The sequence below is a fragment of the Scyliorhinus canicula genome, chromosome 4 (genome assembly GCF_902713615.1).
Source record: "Scyliorhinus canicula chromosome 4, sScyCan1.1, whole genome shotgun sequence".
NCBI lineage: Eukaryota > Metazoa > Chordata > Chondrichthyes > Carcharhiniformes > Scyliorhinidae > Scyliorhinus > Scyliorhinus canicula.
In genome coordinates this window covers 77,593,913-77,611,107 of record NC_052149.1, presented here as the reverse complement: position 1 = coordinate 77,611,107, position 17,195 = coordinate 77,593,913, and the positions used below count along the sequence as shown (strand labels likewise).

At 50.2% G+C, this 17,195-nt stretch overlaps 1 protein-coding gene across 3 annotated transcripts in view; it reads right to left on the bottom strand.

Annotated features, from left to right (window-relative positions):
- Positions 1 to 17,195, bottom strand: part of LOC119964696 (5'-AMP-activated protein kinase subunit beta-2-like) — a 68,078-nt gene that overhangs the window by 21,947 nt on the left and 28,936 nt on the right. For all 3 annotated transcript variants that reach the window (XM_038794540.1, XM_038794542.1, XM_038794541.1), the window contains exons 4-5: positions 9,190 to 9,283; positions 6,616 to 6,730 (exon numbers count right to left, since the gene is read on the bottom strand). In XM_038794540.1, coding sequence (XP_038650468.1) covers positions 6,616 to 6,730; positions 9,190 to 9,283 — 209 coding nt within the window. The remainder of the gene's footprint in view (positions 1 to 6,615; positions 6,731 to 9,189; positions 9,284 to 17,195) is intronic.

Below are 17,195 nucleotides of genomic sequence, written 5' to 3'. Positions count from 1 at the left end.
GTTCGCAGCTTCCTCGCGAGTGCTCTGCGAGCCCTGTCCACCTCCAAGGGTCGGGAGAATACCCCATTCCACAGCAGCTTCTCAAACATATCTGCGATGTGTGCCCCAGCGTCCGTTGCTTCAGATCCCTCTGGGAGCCCAACGATTCTCAAGTTCTGCCGGCGGGACCTATTCTCTAGGTCTTCCACCTTCTCCAGGAGCTTCTCCTGCTGGTCTCTCAGCATCCCCACCTCCAAACTTCACTGCAGTGTGATGTCCCTCCTGCTCAGCCAGCGCCTTCTCCACCTTCTGGATCGCCCGATCTTGGGCGTCCAATCTAAGCTCCAGCCGCTCAATCGACACTTTTATCGGGTCCAAGCAGTCCCGTTTCTGCTTAGGAAAGCCTTCCTTAATAACCTGCATCTGCTTAGCAAAGCCTTCCTGAATAACTTGCATGCTGAACTACTTCTAATGCAAGTATATCCTTCCTCAAGTAAGGAGGTCAGAACTATGCACAGTACTTTATGTGCAGTCTCGACAATGCCCTGTAGTGGTGGAAGGACTTTCCTACTTTTATTCCATCCCTCTTGTAAGAAAGGCCAGCATTTAATTTGCCTTCCTAATTACTTGCTGTCTTTTGTGATTCATGTACAAGGACACCTAGATCCCTCTGTGCTTTAGTATTCTGCAGTCTCTTTCCATTTAAAAGATATTCTGCTTTTCTATTTCTCCTCAAACCTCATATTTTACCACAATATACTCTTGCCTGTCAATATTCTGCCCATTTAAGGGACCTACCTATATCCCTCTGCAGACTCTATCCTTCTCAAAACTAGTTTACCTTTTAAAAAAAATTTTAAGTACCCAATTCTTTTTTTCAAATTAAGGAGGAATTGAGCTGGCCAATTCGCCTACCCTGCACATCTTTGGAATGCGGGGGTTAAACCCACGCAAACACACGTAGAACATGCATATTCCACACGGACAGTGACCTGGGGCTGGGATCGCACTAGAGTCCTCAGCTCCTTCAGGCAGGAGTGCTAACCACTGTCCCACTGTGTCGTCCTACAACTTGCTTTTCTACCCATCTTGTTATAAATTTGGCTACATTACAGTAGATTCCTTCGTCTAAGCATTAATATAGATTGCAAATGATTGAGATCCCAGGACTGATACTGTGGAATTCTACTAGTTAAGTTTTCTCTCCTGAAAATTGTTCATTAATTCAAACTCAGTTTCCTGTTAGCCAGTCCTCTATCCCTGCTAATATATCACCCCAATGCCATGAGCTCGAACCATTTATGTGGCATCTTATTGACTGCTTTTTATAAATCCAAATACACTACATCTTCACACAACCCTTTATATATTCTGCTTGCTACATCTTCAAATGGCTTGAATAAAAGTTAAGTATGATTTCACAAACCACAATTGCTGTGCCTGCTTGTATCATGATGATCTTCTGCATAACTCGCCATTACCTCGTTAGTAATGGATTTGTGCATTTTCCCACTGACAGATGTTAGACTAAGAGGCCTATAGTTTACGGTCTCCTTTCTTTCTTAAATAGTGACATTACATTTGCAGCATTCCAATCCACTGGGACTTTTCCAAAATCTTGGGAAATTTGGTTGATCACAGCCAAGGCAGCCATTATCTCCTTTTAAGGCCCTAGGATCAAGTCCAAGGGACTGGTCAGCATTTAGTCTCAATAGTTTTCCTAGTAGTTTTTCTCTCATTGTTTTAGGTTCCTCCCTTCCTTTGCATCTGGATTTTCTACTGTTCTTGGGATGCTTTCTGTGTCTTCTGCTGTGAACAGAGATACAAAATACCATTTAAAGCCTCGTGCCATTTCCTCGTTTCCCACTATTAATTCCCCAGTTCCATCCTCCAAGGAACCAATGCTTACTTTAGCTACTCTTTCTTTTCAGCTATTTGTCGAAGCTTTTACTACTTGTTTTCATATTTCTTGCTAGTTTTCTTCACATACTCCAATTACTCCCTCTTTTTTTTTTTAAGTTATCTTTGCTGGTTTCTAAACTTTTTCCAATCTTTTGGGCCATTAATCCTTGACGCGTTGTCCATCGTTTCTTTAAATTTGATGCCATCCTGAACTTACATAGTGAGCTATGGATGGTGCATTCTGAAAGCATCCTTCTTTTTCAATGGAATATATTTTTATTAAGAGTTGACAAATATCTCTAAACATCTCCAACGGCTTCTCTACGGTCTTAACTTTGCGGGTCTCATTTTTAAACATGTACCAATCTGCTCATACTGCCTCTTTCTTAATCATTGGTACCCACATGGGGCCGTGACAATTGGATCCTTTTACTCCCATGCCAGAGTTCCTCTCCAACCTTGAGATGATGTCATTAACATTGGCACTGGACAGGCCACACTGCCTTCAGGACTCACACAACTGGATGAAGAGAACAGCATTGCTTCCCCTAACTATACTGTCCCTGATACAACTACATTAATTTTTACTCCCCACACTTGAATGGCCCCTTGCATCATGATGCCATGGCCAATTTGTTCATCCTCCCTGCAGACCCTGATAGCGACCACACAAGAACCTCAAAGCTGTTAGTAATTAAAAGGGCTGAGGCCCCTCAATTGTTACCTTCTCGATCCCCATACCTGCCTCACTCGTAGTCACATCCTCCTGTCCCTGATCATGTACCAAATGTGATGTACCTAGCTTAGGAGTGTAACTACCTCTTGGAACAAAGTTTCTGGTAACTTCTTCCTAGTACATTACAGGAGTTCAGACTCCAGCTCATCAACTCAGAGCTGAAGTTCCTCAAGGTATAGCCACTTACTGCAAATGTGGTTGCCATGGGTTACACTCGTGTCCACCAGCTCCCACTGAAACGTATCATCTGCGCTTCCATCTTTACTGGTGTTTAATTGAATTAATTAGGTTTCAAGTTGAGAAATGTGACTCAACTATTGTCTGTAGTTCTACTAATTAGTTTAACACTTGGGCAGCACGATAGGAGGGTGGTTAGCACAGTTACTTCACAGCTCCAGGGTCCCAGGTTCGATTCCCAGCTTGGGTCACTGTCTGCGAGGAGTCCATGTTCTCCCCGTGTCTGCGTGGGTTTCCTCCCACAGTCCAAAGATGTGCGGTTAGATGGATTGGCCATGTTAAATTGCCCTTAGGTTAGTTGAGGTTACTGGTTTACGGGGACAGGGTTGAGGTGAGGGCTTAAGTGGGGTGCTCTTTCCAAGAGCCAGTGCAGACCCGATGGGCCGAACGGCCTCCTTCTGCACTGTAAATTCTATGATATATGAACTAGTTACGCTATAAATTTAATGCAATATTTATATTTTCCCAATACTGTTTTGAATCCTGTTTTGTACTATATTTGCGGCTGGGGACACTGTGGAGCATCCGCGAGGTGGAGAGTGTCGTGGATAGCACGTATAGAGTTGTGGTGACGCTTCAGGCTCAGACTCAAGACAGCTAGGCAGGCATTCCCCTGCAAAACAAATATACTGCTTTGAATACTGTTGAGGGGAATGACCTCTCAGGGGCTGGTTCTGTTGCAGTGGTGAGAAGTAAAAGTGGAATAGATAAGCGTTTTTGTGGCCACAAACAAGAATCCAGGATGGTATGTTCCTTCCTGGTGCTGGGGTTAAGAATGTCTCGGAACGGTTACAGGACATTCTGGAGGAAGAGGGTTAACAGCCAGTGGTCGCGGTACACATCTGTTCCAACAGCATAGGTGAAAAAAAAGATGAGATCCTAAAAGCAGATTCTAGAGAGTTTGCAAGGAATTTGAGAAGTCAGACCTCAAAGGTAGTGATCTCAGGATTACTCCCAGTTTCACATGCTAGTCAGAGTAGAAAGATTTCAGATTCCTGGGGCATTGGGACTGGTTCTGGGTAGGTGGGACCAGTACAAACTGGACGGGTTACACTTGGGACAGCACTGGGACTGATGTCCATGGGGAAGCATTTGCTAAAATGGCTAGGGAGGGATTAAACTAAAAAAAGGCAGGGGGTTGTAATCTATGTAAGGCGTCAGTGGAGGAGGAAGCAAGGGCAGAAACAAAACAAAGGGGCATAAGAAAAATGATAGGCAAAGAACACGGACCAGATTCAAACAGGGCTACAGTGAAAAATATTGGGAGTGGGATAAGTAATGTTAAAAAGACAAGTTTAAAGGCTTTGTGCCTTATCGATTAACTAATCGAGCAAGCAGACATAAATGAGTGTGATATAATTGGGATTAGATGATATGGCTGCAGGGTGCGGGGATGGAAACTGAATGTCCAGGGGCATTCAGTACTTAGGAAAGACAGACAAAAAGGAAACGGTGGTGGAATTGCAGTGAACATCCTTCTTGCATCTAGCCTGTCTAGTCCTTTTGGAATTTTATATGTTTCTATGAGATCCCTCCTTCATTCTTCTGAACTCCAGCGACTCAATCGTTCCTCATACGTCAGTCCTGTCATCGCAGTAATCAGTCTGGTAAATCTTCTGTATTCCCTCTATAGCAAGAACATCCTTCTTCAGATAAGGAGACCAAAACTGCACACAATATGGCTAACAGCTCAATTGCCAAAGCAAACAGTAACCTGAAAAGTGGACATCCCTGCCTTGTATAACCCAAAGTACCCTGAACTCAGTGCGTTTACACGGACGCTCACACTAGGCCACTATTCAAAAGCTTACCCCACAAACTGAATTTAGGTCCGAAGCCAAACTCCCAACACATTAAAAAGGTGCCCCCACTCCATCCAGTCAAAACACTTTTTCCGCGTCCATGGAGGTGAAATACCACCGGATCAACCCCCGATGAGGGCAACAGCACCACATTCAGAAGTCTCCTCTGTAGGCTATCAACTGTCAACTCCTAACAAAACCCATCTGATCCCCCAGAAATTACCCCCAGCAGGCACCCCTCCAAACGGGTTGCCAGCACCTTAGCCAACAGTTTTGCATCAGGACTCAGAGAGATGGGCCTATATAACCCACACTCCATGCGCTCTTTACCCTTTCAAGATGAAGGAGATTGATGCCTGGACCAGTGTGGCCAGTAACATCCCCCGACATAGAGAATCATTAAATATGTCCAACCGGTTTGGCCCCAACCCAGTCGCGAACTGTTTATAAAATTCCACAGGGAATCCATCCGGGTCCGGTGCCTTCCCCGACTGCATTGAATGAATACAGTTCATAATTTCTTCCAGCTCAAGCGATGCTTCCAGCTCTTGTCCTCTTTCCCACTCCACCACTGGGAAACCAACCCATCCAGAAACTGCAGCATAGTCAAGTCTTCCTCCGAAGGCTCAGATTTGTAAAGCCCCGGTAAAAGGTCTCAAAAACCCCATTCATCTTCTCTCGAGCAGAAACCAACTCTTCCCCCCAGAGTCCTAAACCTGGACTATCTCATGAGAGGCCGCCTGCCGTCCTCAGTTGGTGAACTAATAAACGGCTAGTCTTCTCCCCATATTGTAAAACATCCCTCCCGCATGACGAATCTGGCTCACCGCCTTCCCCATTGACACCAACTCAAACTCCATCTGAAGCCTCAGCTCCGCCGTTGGGGCCGCAGGGTATTGATGGTCCACCTTCAGGATGGAATCCACCAACTTCTGTCTCTCCGTCCTACCAGACTTCTCTCTTATGAGCTTTAAATGAAATTATCTCCACCCTGATGAACGCCATCAGTGCTTCCCAGAACTTGGAAGGTGAGACCTCCTTGTTCTTATAACATCCACATAATTTCCAATAACAAAAGCTATCCTCTCACAAAACCCCTCGTGTCCGAGCGATGCCGTCTCCAATCTCCGCAGGGGTCACTGATGTATCCAACCAGTGCGGGTGTGATCGGATATTACAATCAATGAGTATCCCATCCCACAACCCCAGGGAGTAATGACTTCCCCGTAACAAATAAATCAATAAAGAAGTAGCCCCAATACACACGCAAAAAGAAGGAAAGCTCCTTATTCCTCGGGTATCTAAATCTCCACATGTCCACCGCCCCAATCTGTTCCATGAATACTAGCAGCTCCTTTGCCACCCCCGCTGTTGTAAAGGATTTGGGGCTCAACCTGTCCAGCCTAGGATCCAACACACAATTAAAGTCCCGTCCCAAAATCAACTGATGCGAGTCAAGCTCGGGGATAGTCGCCAGCACCTTCTTAATGAAGTCCATTTCGTCCCAGTTCGGTGCATATACATTCACTAAGATCACCAAAGCGACCAGCAACACCCCACTCACTGTCACATATCTCCCCCGAGTCCGTCAAAATATTAGCCACTGACAAATCAAATGTTTAACAGGCATGCAATATAGCAGAGATAGCTTTAGCATTGTGTAAAAATACCAAAATACGGCAGTTAGTGGCATAAGGGGCTGGGCTTGTCATCCCCTGATAATCCTGCAAGGACAGGTATACTCTGCGTTTCTGAAAAGGCCCAGTTTAGAAGTCCAGACCAGAAATGCAGAGCTTCATCTTCACGCAAAAATTAATTGAAAGATTATAAGATCAATTTCATACACCTATCTCCAAATAAAGAGGTTTTTGTCTAGATTCTCTTATATTTCAATAAATTTATTTTAATCAATTGCAATTTTCATTTGACAGATATTATCCACAACTGTACATTCCTCACCCGAGGTATCTGAACACTCCAGCGAGTCCAGTTTTAGCGCATCAAATACTTCAAAGTCAGATTTCTTCACCTGAATGACATTATTGATCGTCCCAAGCTGACTGGTTGTCACTGGCTGAAAAGAAAAAGAGACAATATGGATTCCTTTATGGTTCCTTTAACATATTTTGCCTTTTTCTAGTGGTTTTTACGGAAGATTATTTTATGGCAAATTCCTCTTCCCTATTTCCCAAAATATATATAATACTCCTTAAACAAAGATCACATAGAGCGGCATGGTGGCACAGTGGTTAGCACTGAAATTACGGCACTGAGGACCTGGGTTCAAATCCCGGCCCCTGGGTAACTGTCTGTGTGGGGTTTGCACATTCTCCCAGTGTCTGCGTGGGTTTCACCCCACAACCCAAAGATGTGTTGGTTAGGTGGATTGGCCACACTAAATTGCCCCTTAATTGAAAAAAAAACATAATAAGATTATATGATTTACAGCACAGAATGAGGTCAGCTGGCCTTTCATACCTGTGCTTGCATTCACCACATCCTTTCACATTCACCATTTTAATAATATTAACCTTTTATTGTCACAAGTATGAAGTTACTGTGAAAAGCCCCTAGTCACCACATTCTGCCACCTGTTCGGGAAAGCTGGGTACAAGAATTGAATCCACGCTGCTGGCCTTGTTCTGAATCACAAACCAGCTGTCTAGGCCACTGAGCTAAACCAGCTTGAAATATTTTGAAATCTTTTTAAATGATACAGTCTCTGCCTCAATTGTTACTTGTAATAAAAGTATTGGGCGCGATTCTCCGCAAATGTGGCGAATCGTAAAGGCTGCTGTGAAACTGGCCGTGTTTCACGGCAGCCGCCGAGCCCCCTCCCGGCACCCGATTCTCCCCCCCGGGCGGGGCTAGCATCGGGGCCCCATGAAGCACGGCATCGCGGCCTTAGCGACCATCGCTAAGTCCGCGCGCCAAGCGTCAAGCCGGCTGACGCGCACGATGACGACAGCCGCGCATGCGCGGGGCCGTCATCTCCCTCGGGCGCCCCGCGGACTGATCCTGTGGGGCGGCGGAGGGAGAAAGAGTGCGTCCGTTACGGACAAACTGCCCGCGATCGGTGGGCACCGATCGCAGGCCCATGCCCCCCTTGGTACGGCCGTGCCAATCGGGGCCCTGGATGCCCAGAACGGGCGTGTTGCGGCCGTTTTTACGACGGCAGCAAGCAGGTGTGTTTGCTGCCGTAAAAACGGCCGTAAAGGCCTGGGAACTTGGCCCATCGGCCTGAGGAGAATCGCTGTTCGCCGTAAAAAACGGCGAGCAGCGATTCGTGTCGTGGGGCGGCCGTGGGGGGGGGAGGGGAATAGCAGGAGGGCGCGAAAAATGTCGGGGACGCCCTCCCGCTATTCTCCGACCCGTCGTGGGCAGCGGAGAATCGCGCCCATTCTATTTCTATATGGGTTTTTTTCTGCCTCTGCATTCTTCTAGTAATAATCTTAAAATACACCCCTTTTACAAATTCATCAACCAATGAAAACAATACTAAATAAAGGTAATGAGCTGAGGGCACATTTAGACAGATTTTAGCATGATATTACTATGACAGAAACGTAGCTGAAGGTGGAGCAAAAATGGCTGCTCAGCATCCCTGGATATAGAGTTTTCAGGCAGGATAGGGAGGATAATAAAAAGGTGCGGTGTAGCAATATTGATTAAAGAATCAATTACAGCTATGAGTGGGGATGATACAATAAATGAAGCATCAAATGAGGCCATATGGGTTGAGCTCAGAAATAAAAAATGGACAGCTACAACACTAGGACTGTATTATTGACCACTAAATAGGAGTTAGAAGAGTAAATATATAGCCAGATAAAACAATAGAATCATAGAATCGACAGCACAGAAGGCCATTCGGCCCATCGAGTCTGCACTGGCCCTTGGAAAGAACATCCTATTTAAACCCACACCTCCACCCTATCCCTGTAATCCAGTAACCCCACCCAACCTTTTTCGACACTAACTTGCAATTTAGCATGGCCAATCCACCTAACCTACACATCTTTGGACTGTGGGAGGAAACCGGAGCACCCAAAGGAAACCCACACAGACACAGGGAGAACGTGCAGACTCCGCACAGTGACCCAAATCGGAATCGAACCTGAGACCCTGACGCTGTGAAGCAACAGTGCTAACTACTGTGCTGCCCACTTGGAGAAGTGATGGTGACTGACAGATGTAATGTAGAAACGGGGAGGTTTGGGGGATGGTGGGGGGGGGGGGGGGGGGGGGGTGCGACGGGAGGTTGGAGAGGGTGTGCCGAAAAGGAACGTGTAAATTGTAAATAATAACTGCTTCATCCATCTTTTGTACAGTGTAAAAATGCAAACTTTAAGAAAAATATTTATTTTTTAAAAATTTGCAGAGATTTAACAAGAAAGAAGTGCCTAATCCACAATATATACATAATATGAACGCATGTCACTCTTTTGCTCTTTCCCCCCTTTATTTATTATACTGCATATTAAAAATATAAGTTTTATAAGTTACGTGCTTAAAAAAAGTTTATGTACTTACCTCTGAAGGATCATGAGCCCACTGCCCATCAACAAAGAACTTGTATTGGTGTTCTCCTTCTGGTAGTTCAAGAATAGCAACAAAATCATTATGGCTGTGAAAAGATAAAAATGTTAGGTTTACTATCTGGTGCATGATTATTAAAACATAGTTACCCTTTATTTGTTTTCTTAACTTTACTCAGCTCATGAAAACATCAACTCTCCTAGAGAGCAGTGTTATTTCCTTTTCCCCAGGACCCATGCCTACCAACCTCCACGGCCCACGGCACGTTTGTTTACCTTTCATGCGAAAGAGGAGCCTGCTTGGTTCTTCCAATCTCATTTCAATCAGGTTCAAAGGAAGAGAGGTCAATGCACCAGGTGCAGACGTCAGCCGGATCCTTTGTGCTGTCTTCATCATTATGTAAACTGAAAATCCAACCACGTACATCTAGATCGTCATGAAGGCCAATAGCAACAAAATGCGTGTTTTACTCAGCACTGGATACTTCTGGAGATGCTACACCAGAATGCTGACAGCCTCATGGGATTTTGGAATGTTTACTGTGGTATCACAGGTCAGGTACAGCAGCGTAGTCTTTTAATTTGGAGTTAGCTCTTTGGTGCCAAAAGCATGTACCTGGAGAACGTTTGTCATCAAGTGTGCGTGCAGGACGTGTGGCCTGCTCTCTGCTGCCGCTTCTGGCCGGAAGACTCACAGAGTTTCATTTATTTCCATTTAAAAGGCGACAGCGGCTGCAATTCTCGATCTAAAAGCCGGTAGCGACTATTGGGCACTTCTTGCGTGCTTTGGACCACCACAGGAACAGCATGGCCGATTGCTCTGTGACCCTCACGACACCCGCCCGCAACCCAACCTTTGAAACACACCTATAGAGTTACAGCGCCCTCACTTTGGCAAATCCGACCACAAGTCGGTATTCCTGCTTCCGGCTTACAAACAGCAACTCCAGGGTGCTGAGCCAGTCAAGAAAACCGTGCCATGCTGGTCCGAGGAATCTGAGGACATCCTCCGCGACTGCTTGGAGACTGTGGATTGATCCATATTCAAGGCTGCGGCAGCTAACCTGGACGAGTACGCAACCTCCGTCACAGACTTCATCAGCAAGTGTGTCGAGGACTGTGTACCGAAGAAGATAATACAGGTATTCCCCAATTGGAAACCCTGGCTCAACCAAAAGGTTCACTCCCTGCTGAACTTCCGGACGGAGGCGTTCAAGTCTGATGACCCCGACCTATATAAAAAAATCCAGGTACGACGTACGGAAAGCCATCTGGGATGCAAAAAGACAATACCGCATCAAACTAGAATCCCAGGCCAACGACACTAACCCACGACGACTATGGCAGGGCCTACACAAGATCACAGGCTATAAAGCTAGGTCAGGAATATCTAGGGCTGGAGCATCCCTATCTGATGATCTGAACAAGTTCTATGCCCGCTTTGAGCAGTCAGCCAATGTATCAGTGCCACCCGCCCCAACAGCCCTGGACACACCCATACCCACTATTACAGCCTCAGAGGTAAGAGCTGCCTTCTTGAAAGTGAATCTGCGGAAAGTGATGGGCCCCGACGGAGTCCCTGGACGAACACTCAGATCCTGCGCAGACTAGCTGGCGAGTGTATTTGCAGATATCTTCACCACCTCACTCTTCCGCACTGATGTCCCCACCTCCTTCAACAAGGCCACCATAATACCAGTACCAAAGAAGAACAAGGTAGCCTGTCTCAACGTCTACTGACCGGTTGCCCTAAAGTCTGTTATCATGAAATGCTTCGAGCGGCTAGTCGTGGGACGGATCACTGCCAGCCTCCCAGACGGTCTCGATCCACTGCAGTTTGCCTATCACAGCAACCGGACCACAGCAGATGCTATCTCACTGGCTCTGCAATCAACACCTTGACAACAAGGACACCTATGTAAGACTGCTGTTCATAGACTACAGTTCCGCCTTCAACACCATTATCCCAACAAAACTAATAACCAAACTCCGCAATCTTGGACTTGACCCCTCCCTGTGCAGTTGGATCCTCGACTTCCTCACCAACACACCGCAATCTGTCAGGATAGGCAACAGCACCTCCTCCACAATAGTCCTCAACACTAGAGCCCCGCAAGGATGTGTGCTCAGTCCTCTACTGTACTCCGTATGACTGTGTGGCAACATTTAACTCCAACTCAATCTATACGTTTGCGGATGATACGACTGCGGTGGGCCGCATCTCAAACAACGACGAATCAGACTAGAGGAGGGAGATAAATCTTGGTTGCATGGTGCACCGAAAACAACCTCTCTCTAAATGTTGGAAAGACCAAGGAACTGATCATCGACTTCAGGAAGTGCAGCACGACACACACTCCCGTCATCAATGGCTCTGAAGTGGAGATGGTCGATAGTTTTAAGTTCCTGGGGGTCACCATCACCTACAGTCTGTCCTGGTCCACTCACGTTGATGCAACAGTCAAGAAAGCCCAACAACGTCTCTACTTCCTGCGGAAGCTAAAGAAATTTGGCATGTCTGCATCGACTCTCACAAACTTCTACAGATGTGTGATAGAGAGCATCCCATCAGGCTGCATCACAGCCTAGTATGGCAACTGCTCAGTCCAAGATCGCAAGAAACTGCAGAGTGTGGTGAACTCAGCCCAACGCATCACACAAACTTGCCACCCCCACATTGATTCTGTATACACTTCTCGCTGCCTCAGGAATGCAGTCAGCACTATCAGAGACCCCTACCACCCAGGCATTGCCTTCTTCCAGACCCTTCCATCAGGCAGAAGATACAGAAGTCTGAAGACTTGCACATCCAGACATAGGAACAGCTTCTTCCCTACAGCTACAAGACTCCTCAACGACGCCCCTCGGACTGTTCCCTTTAAGAACACTAATCAAGACGCCCTATGCGGCTCTTGCTCATGTATTTGATTTGTTTGCTTTGTTTGGCCCCTTGTTCCACACTGTAACCAATCATTGTTTTACTGATATACCATTTGTCAATGTTCCCTGTTGATTATTCTTATGCCTACTTGTGTCTACTATGTACGTACTGTGTAAGTTCCTTGGCCGCAGAAAAATACTTTTCACTGTACGTCGGTACATGTGACAATAAATCAAATCAATCAATCAATCAGCATTCAGTTTGTCAACACTGGTCTTTGTAGCATATGGTGGACAATTTTCATGTTTTACTTCCAGACTACACCTTGAAAGGGAAGGCAGCCTCAAAGCCAAAGTTGTGGATTAAGCAGTGAGTAATAAGAATCTCGACAGCACATTGTTACTACATGTTCCTTGAAATCCATTTAAAACATGCTGAATGGAAAATGCAAGCTTCCATATGCAAGGCCACACTTTCTAAGGATTAAAACTTGATCTGATGAAGAAATGTATTAGTGCCACCAATAATACACACTTACCATTGGAACATGCACCAAAATAGCACAGCCAGCCCAACGCTGGCTAGGCCTTTCCACATTAATGGAAAATTACACATGGACTGACCCTTTGGCTAAAGCTAAAACCTCATTCAGTTTATAATAAATAAAATTGCAGAATAAAAAAGTCAGTATATAAAACAAGTCCTCAATTCTGACTGATCAATCAATCAAACTATTAAAAAGTAAGGGCGAGATTCTCCGGACTCACGACGGGTCGGAGAATAGCGGGCGTCGGAAATTTTTACGGCGACGCTGTTCCGACGCCCTCCCGCTATTCTCCGAACCCCGCAAATTGTCGGAGTCGCGTTTCCCGACAAACGCCTCCTTCCCGCCCCTGACACGACCAGAATCGCCACTGAGAGCCCCCCCGCTATTCACCGGCCCGGATGGGCCGAAGTCCCGACGTCATGGCGCCCTGTTTGGACGTCGTGAAACACACCTGCTTTTTAAATTCGTCAACCAGTCGGCCTGGCTGACGACTGCTTGGAGGAGGTCAGGGCACCACTCTGCGCACCGCTCAGCGCACCGTTCAGCGCACCGCTCGAGTCTGGCCACAACGGGGAAGGCATCCCTGGGAACGGGAGGGGGTCCAGAACGGGGGCAGTGGGGGGGAGACGGGGGAGGCAGTGGGGGAGACGGAGGGGGCAGTGGGGGAGACGGGGGAGGCAGTGGGGGAGACGGGGGAGGCAGTGGGGGAGACGGGGGAGGCAGTGGGGGAGACGGAGGGGGTAGTGGGGGAGACGGGGAGGCAGTGGGGGAGACGGGGGAGGCAGTGGGGGAGACGGAGAGGGCAGTGGGGGAGACGGAGGGGGCAGTGGGGGAGACGGAGGGGGCAGTGGGGGAGACGGGGGAGGCAGTGGGGGAGACGGAGGGGGCAGTGGGGGAGACGGAGGGGGCAGTGGGGGAGACGGGGGAGGCAGTGGGGGAGACGGAGGGGGCAGTGGGGGAGACGGGGGAGGCAGTGGGGGAGACGGAGGGGGCAGTGGGGGAGACGGAGGGGGCAGTGGGGGAGACGGGGGAGGCAGTGGGGGAGACGGAGGGGGCAGTGGGGGAGACGGGGGAGGCAGTGGGGGAGACGGAGGGGGCAGTGGGGAGACGGGGGAGGCAGTGGGGGAGACGGGGAGGCAGTGGGGGAGACGGAGGGGGCAGTGGGGGGCGACGGAGGGGGCAGTGGGGGGCGACGGAGGGGGGGGGTTAGGTAGAGAGTGAGCCGTCCAACCCCGTAACAAAATGTCTGCCACCATGCCATGGTGTGCAGGTGACGAGGGCACGGCCGCTGGTTCCCCTGTGGCTTCCGGCCACAGGCCACTGACGCACCCGTGAGGAGGCCATAGTTTACTGGCCGTTGGATGCAGAAAGTGACCAGGGGTTAGGCTGACCGCGTGTCAGCAGCGCGACCAGGCCACCGGGACACACTGGTATCCCATGGCTGGCGGCTGCCGAGGTGTCGACTAACGTCCGTCTAACATGTCCCATTTCTCTGCCTCCTACCACCCTTCTGTAGGTTAGCACGATGCATGGGAACAGAACGGCTATGTTCTGCGCAGTGGTTGGGGCAGCTCTACTGGATTTGGAGATGCAGCAGCATCCACACCCACAACCCGCAGTGGCTGCAGGGCCAGCTGCAGCAGCAGAGGGAAGGGCCGAGGAGTTGCCAGTCGTCGAGCAGCATGGGGGGGGGAGGAGGAGGAGGAGGAGGAGGAGGAGGAGGAAGAGGAAGAGGAGAGAGTGAGGGTGCAGCCACGGCGTCAGAGGCGACGACCAAAGCCGAGGGTTGTACCGTGTCGGGTCTCTTTCCTAACAATGCCGGACATCACCTGCAGGAGAAGACTCCGGCTGAGTAGGCCAGACGGTGATACATATCTGCGAACTCCTGTCGCACCTCGCCCCACGTGGAACGGGGGGAGGACACGCGATCCCGGTAGCCATCAAGGTGACGGTCGCTATGAACTTCTATGCTACCGGCTCCTTCCAGTCTCCGAGCGGGGACGTCTCTGGGATCTCCCAGTCATCGGTGCACAGGTGCATCCGGGATGTGACCGGACGCCCTCTATGCCATCGCCGATCGCTACATCACCTTTCCCGAGGACCGAGCAAGTCAAGACTCACGAGTCCGTGGATTTGCCAGTGTGGCCGGGATACCGAGGGTTCAGGGGTCAATCGACTGTGTTCACGTCCCCATGCGCCCGCCTGCTGTGGACAGGGACGTGTTCACAAACAGGAGGGGGACATACTCCATTAATGTCCAGGTGGTATGCGACCCCCACATGAGGTTCATGAACGTCTGTGCAAGGTTCCCAGGGAGTGTGCATGACTCCTACATACTAGCGCAGTCGTTCATCCCTGCGATGTTTGAGGGACGTCCCCCCCGGCTGAGGGGCTGGTTGCTAGGTGACAGGGGTTATCCGCTGAGGTCTTGGCTGATGACGCCTATACGGAGGCCTCAGACCAATGCGGAAACACGATACAACGAGGCCCATGCAGCAACCAGGGGTGTGGTGGAGCGCTGCCTTGGCCTCCTGAAGATGAGATTCAGGTGCCTGGACCGCTCCGGAGGGGCCCTGCAGTACCAGGCCGACAGGGTCGCTCGCATTGTAGTGGTCTGCTGTGCGCTGCACAACATCGCGATGCAGAGGGGAGATGACCTGTTGCAGGAGGCGGAGGGAGAAGCTAGTGGCAGTGGTGCCAGCACAGAGGAGGAGGAGGAGGAGGAGGAGGACGCTGGCGGAGTGGCGGGCGCAGCACGCAGACACGACCCAGGTGCTGGTGATGTCCAGGAGGCGGCACGACGGACCCGGCAAGGACGGCGGGCACGCGACGCCATGGTGGCAGCACGGTTCACGCATCGCATGTGACGTCCCCGATGAACACCAAACCATCACCTGCATCGCTAGTCATGCAGAGGGTCACCACACAACTGCCACCACCACAACCCCCCCCCCCTCAGTGTACACTGCTCCACTTCGACATGACGCTTATCACTGGGTCCAGACCGAATGGCACAACATTGATGGCTGTGTCAGCGGGTGTGATCAGTGCCATGTGGAATGATGACAGCCCGCTCTGCAAAGAGCTGTGAGCTCAGAATCGTTAGAGAGAGTCTGACCCATGGCAATAGCTGAACCATCCACCTTGGTGGCCGCTGAGTTCGTCACTGACACTCCATCACGTGCCCGCGTGGGCTAGCTGTGGGAGGGGGGTAGGGGCAGAGACTGCACACCCGGCACCGAGGTTTCACCACCCGTCACCCCCAGCGACACTCGGTCACCATCACGATTCCTGTGGCTGTGGAACAATCACACGGTATTACAAGTAAGGTGGAACAGTGCGTTAATATTAACAATTATTTACAGGTGCCCTAGCCCCTACAACTAAACTGTGCCCTTCACCCGTGCCAACTTACTCAGTGTCTATCTTAGTTGCCTTACGGGCCCTACCACTACGTCTAAGTGAATCCCCAGATGATACAGCAGGAGTGGAGGAGGATTGCTGCGAATCGCCCCCCTCGACTCGTTTCTCCTTGGCCAAGCGTTTCCTGGGGCGACCCGGCCTTGATGGGCCAGGCTGCTCTGCGGGCGTCTCGGGTGACATTGTGCCACCCTGCTCTGCCTGCTGCCCACCCGATGCACCAGGGATGGGACGGGGGGAGGCCGAGAATTCCGGGACGTCCCGTGATGGAGTTAATGGGACGGGCCCCGAAACCTCCTCCTCCCTCGGGGAGCCCGGTGGCCCCCGGGCCTCACTTTGGGACAGAGGTGCGAGCGGGGAGGTTCCCCGTCGCACCACCGACACCTGGCGCTGCCAGTCCTGGAGGCCTGCAACGGTATCCACCAGGATCCGAAGGTTTGCAGAGACGGAGTCCAGGGAGTTAGACATTCCCGCCAGGGACTGTGCGATCTCAACCTGAGTGTGCACGACGCCATCCAGCACATGTGTCAGGCGGTTGATGGTCTCCGCGACTGACAGCTGGGACTGTGCTATCGACAGCTGGGACTGTGCCATGGCGTGCTGCGACTGGCCAATGACCTGCTGAGACTCGGCCATGGCCCGCAGGGCGCCGGCAATGTCGGTTTGGCTCTGGCACATTGCTGCCTGTGAGAGGGCAACCCTGTCCAGGGCCGAGGATGACGCGTGCACATTAACCCCAACGTCTTGCATAACCTGACCCATTGCCTCCACCGCGGATGCCACCCGTGCGGTGTCGGACTGGGTCTCTGCCATGAGCGGCACCACTCCCTGCTCTTGGACGCGGTTCGACTCCTCTAACAGCGTCTGCAGAGTCTGGAAGGAAGCCCTCATCCCGTCATTGTTTCCCTGGGTTTCCTGAGGCATCGGCTGTGCGGGTGGGTTGATAAACTCCAGGAACTCAGAAAACGTCTGGGAGCCAGCTGCATCCTGGGCCTGGTCTGGCCTCCGCGAGTCCGGGCCCTCTGTTGCTCCGACCTCCACCTGCTGTACCTGCTCATCTGTGATGTGCCAACCAGACTGTGCCCCAGCAGACTCATCACTAAATAGGCCCGCCGGGGTGTGTATCTCTGGGATGATGGATATGGTGGGAGAA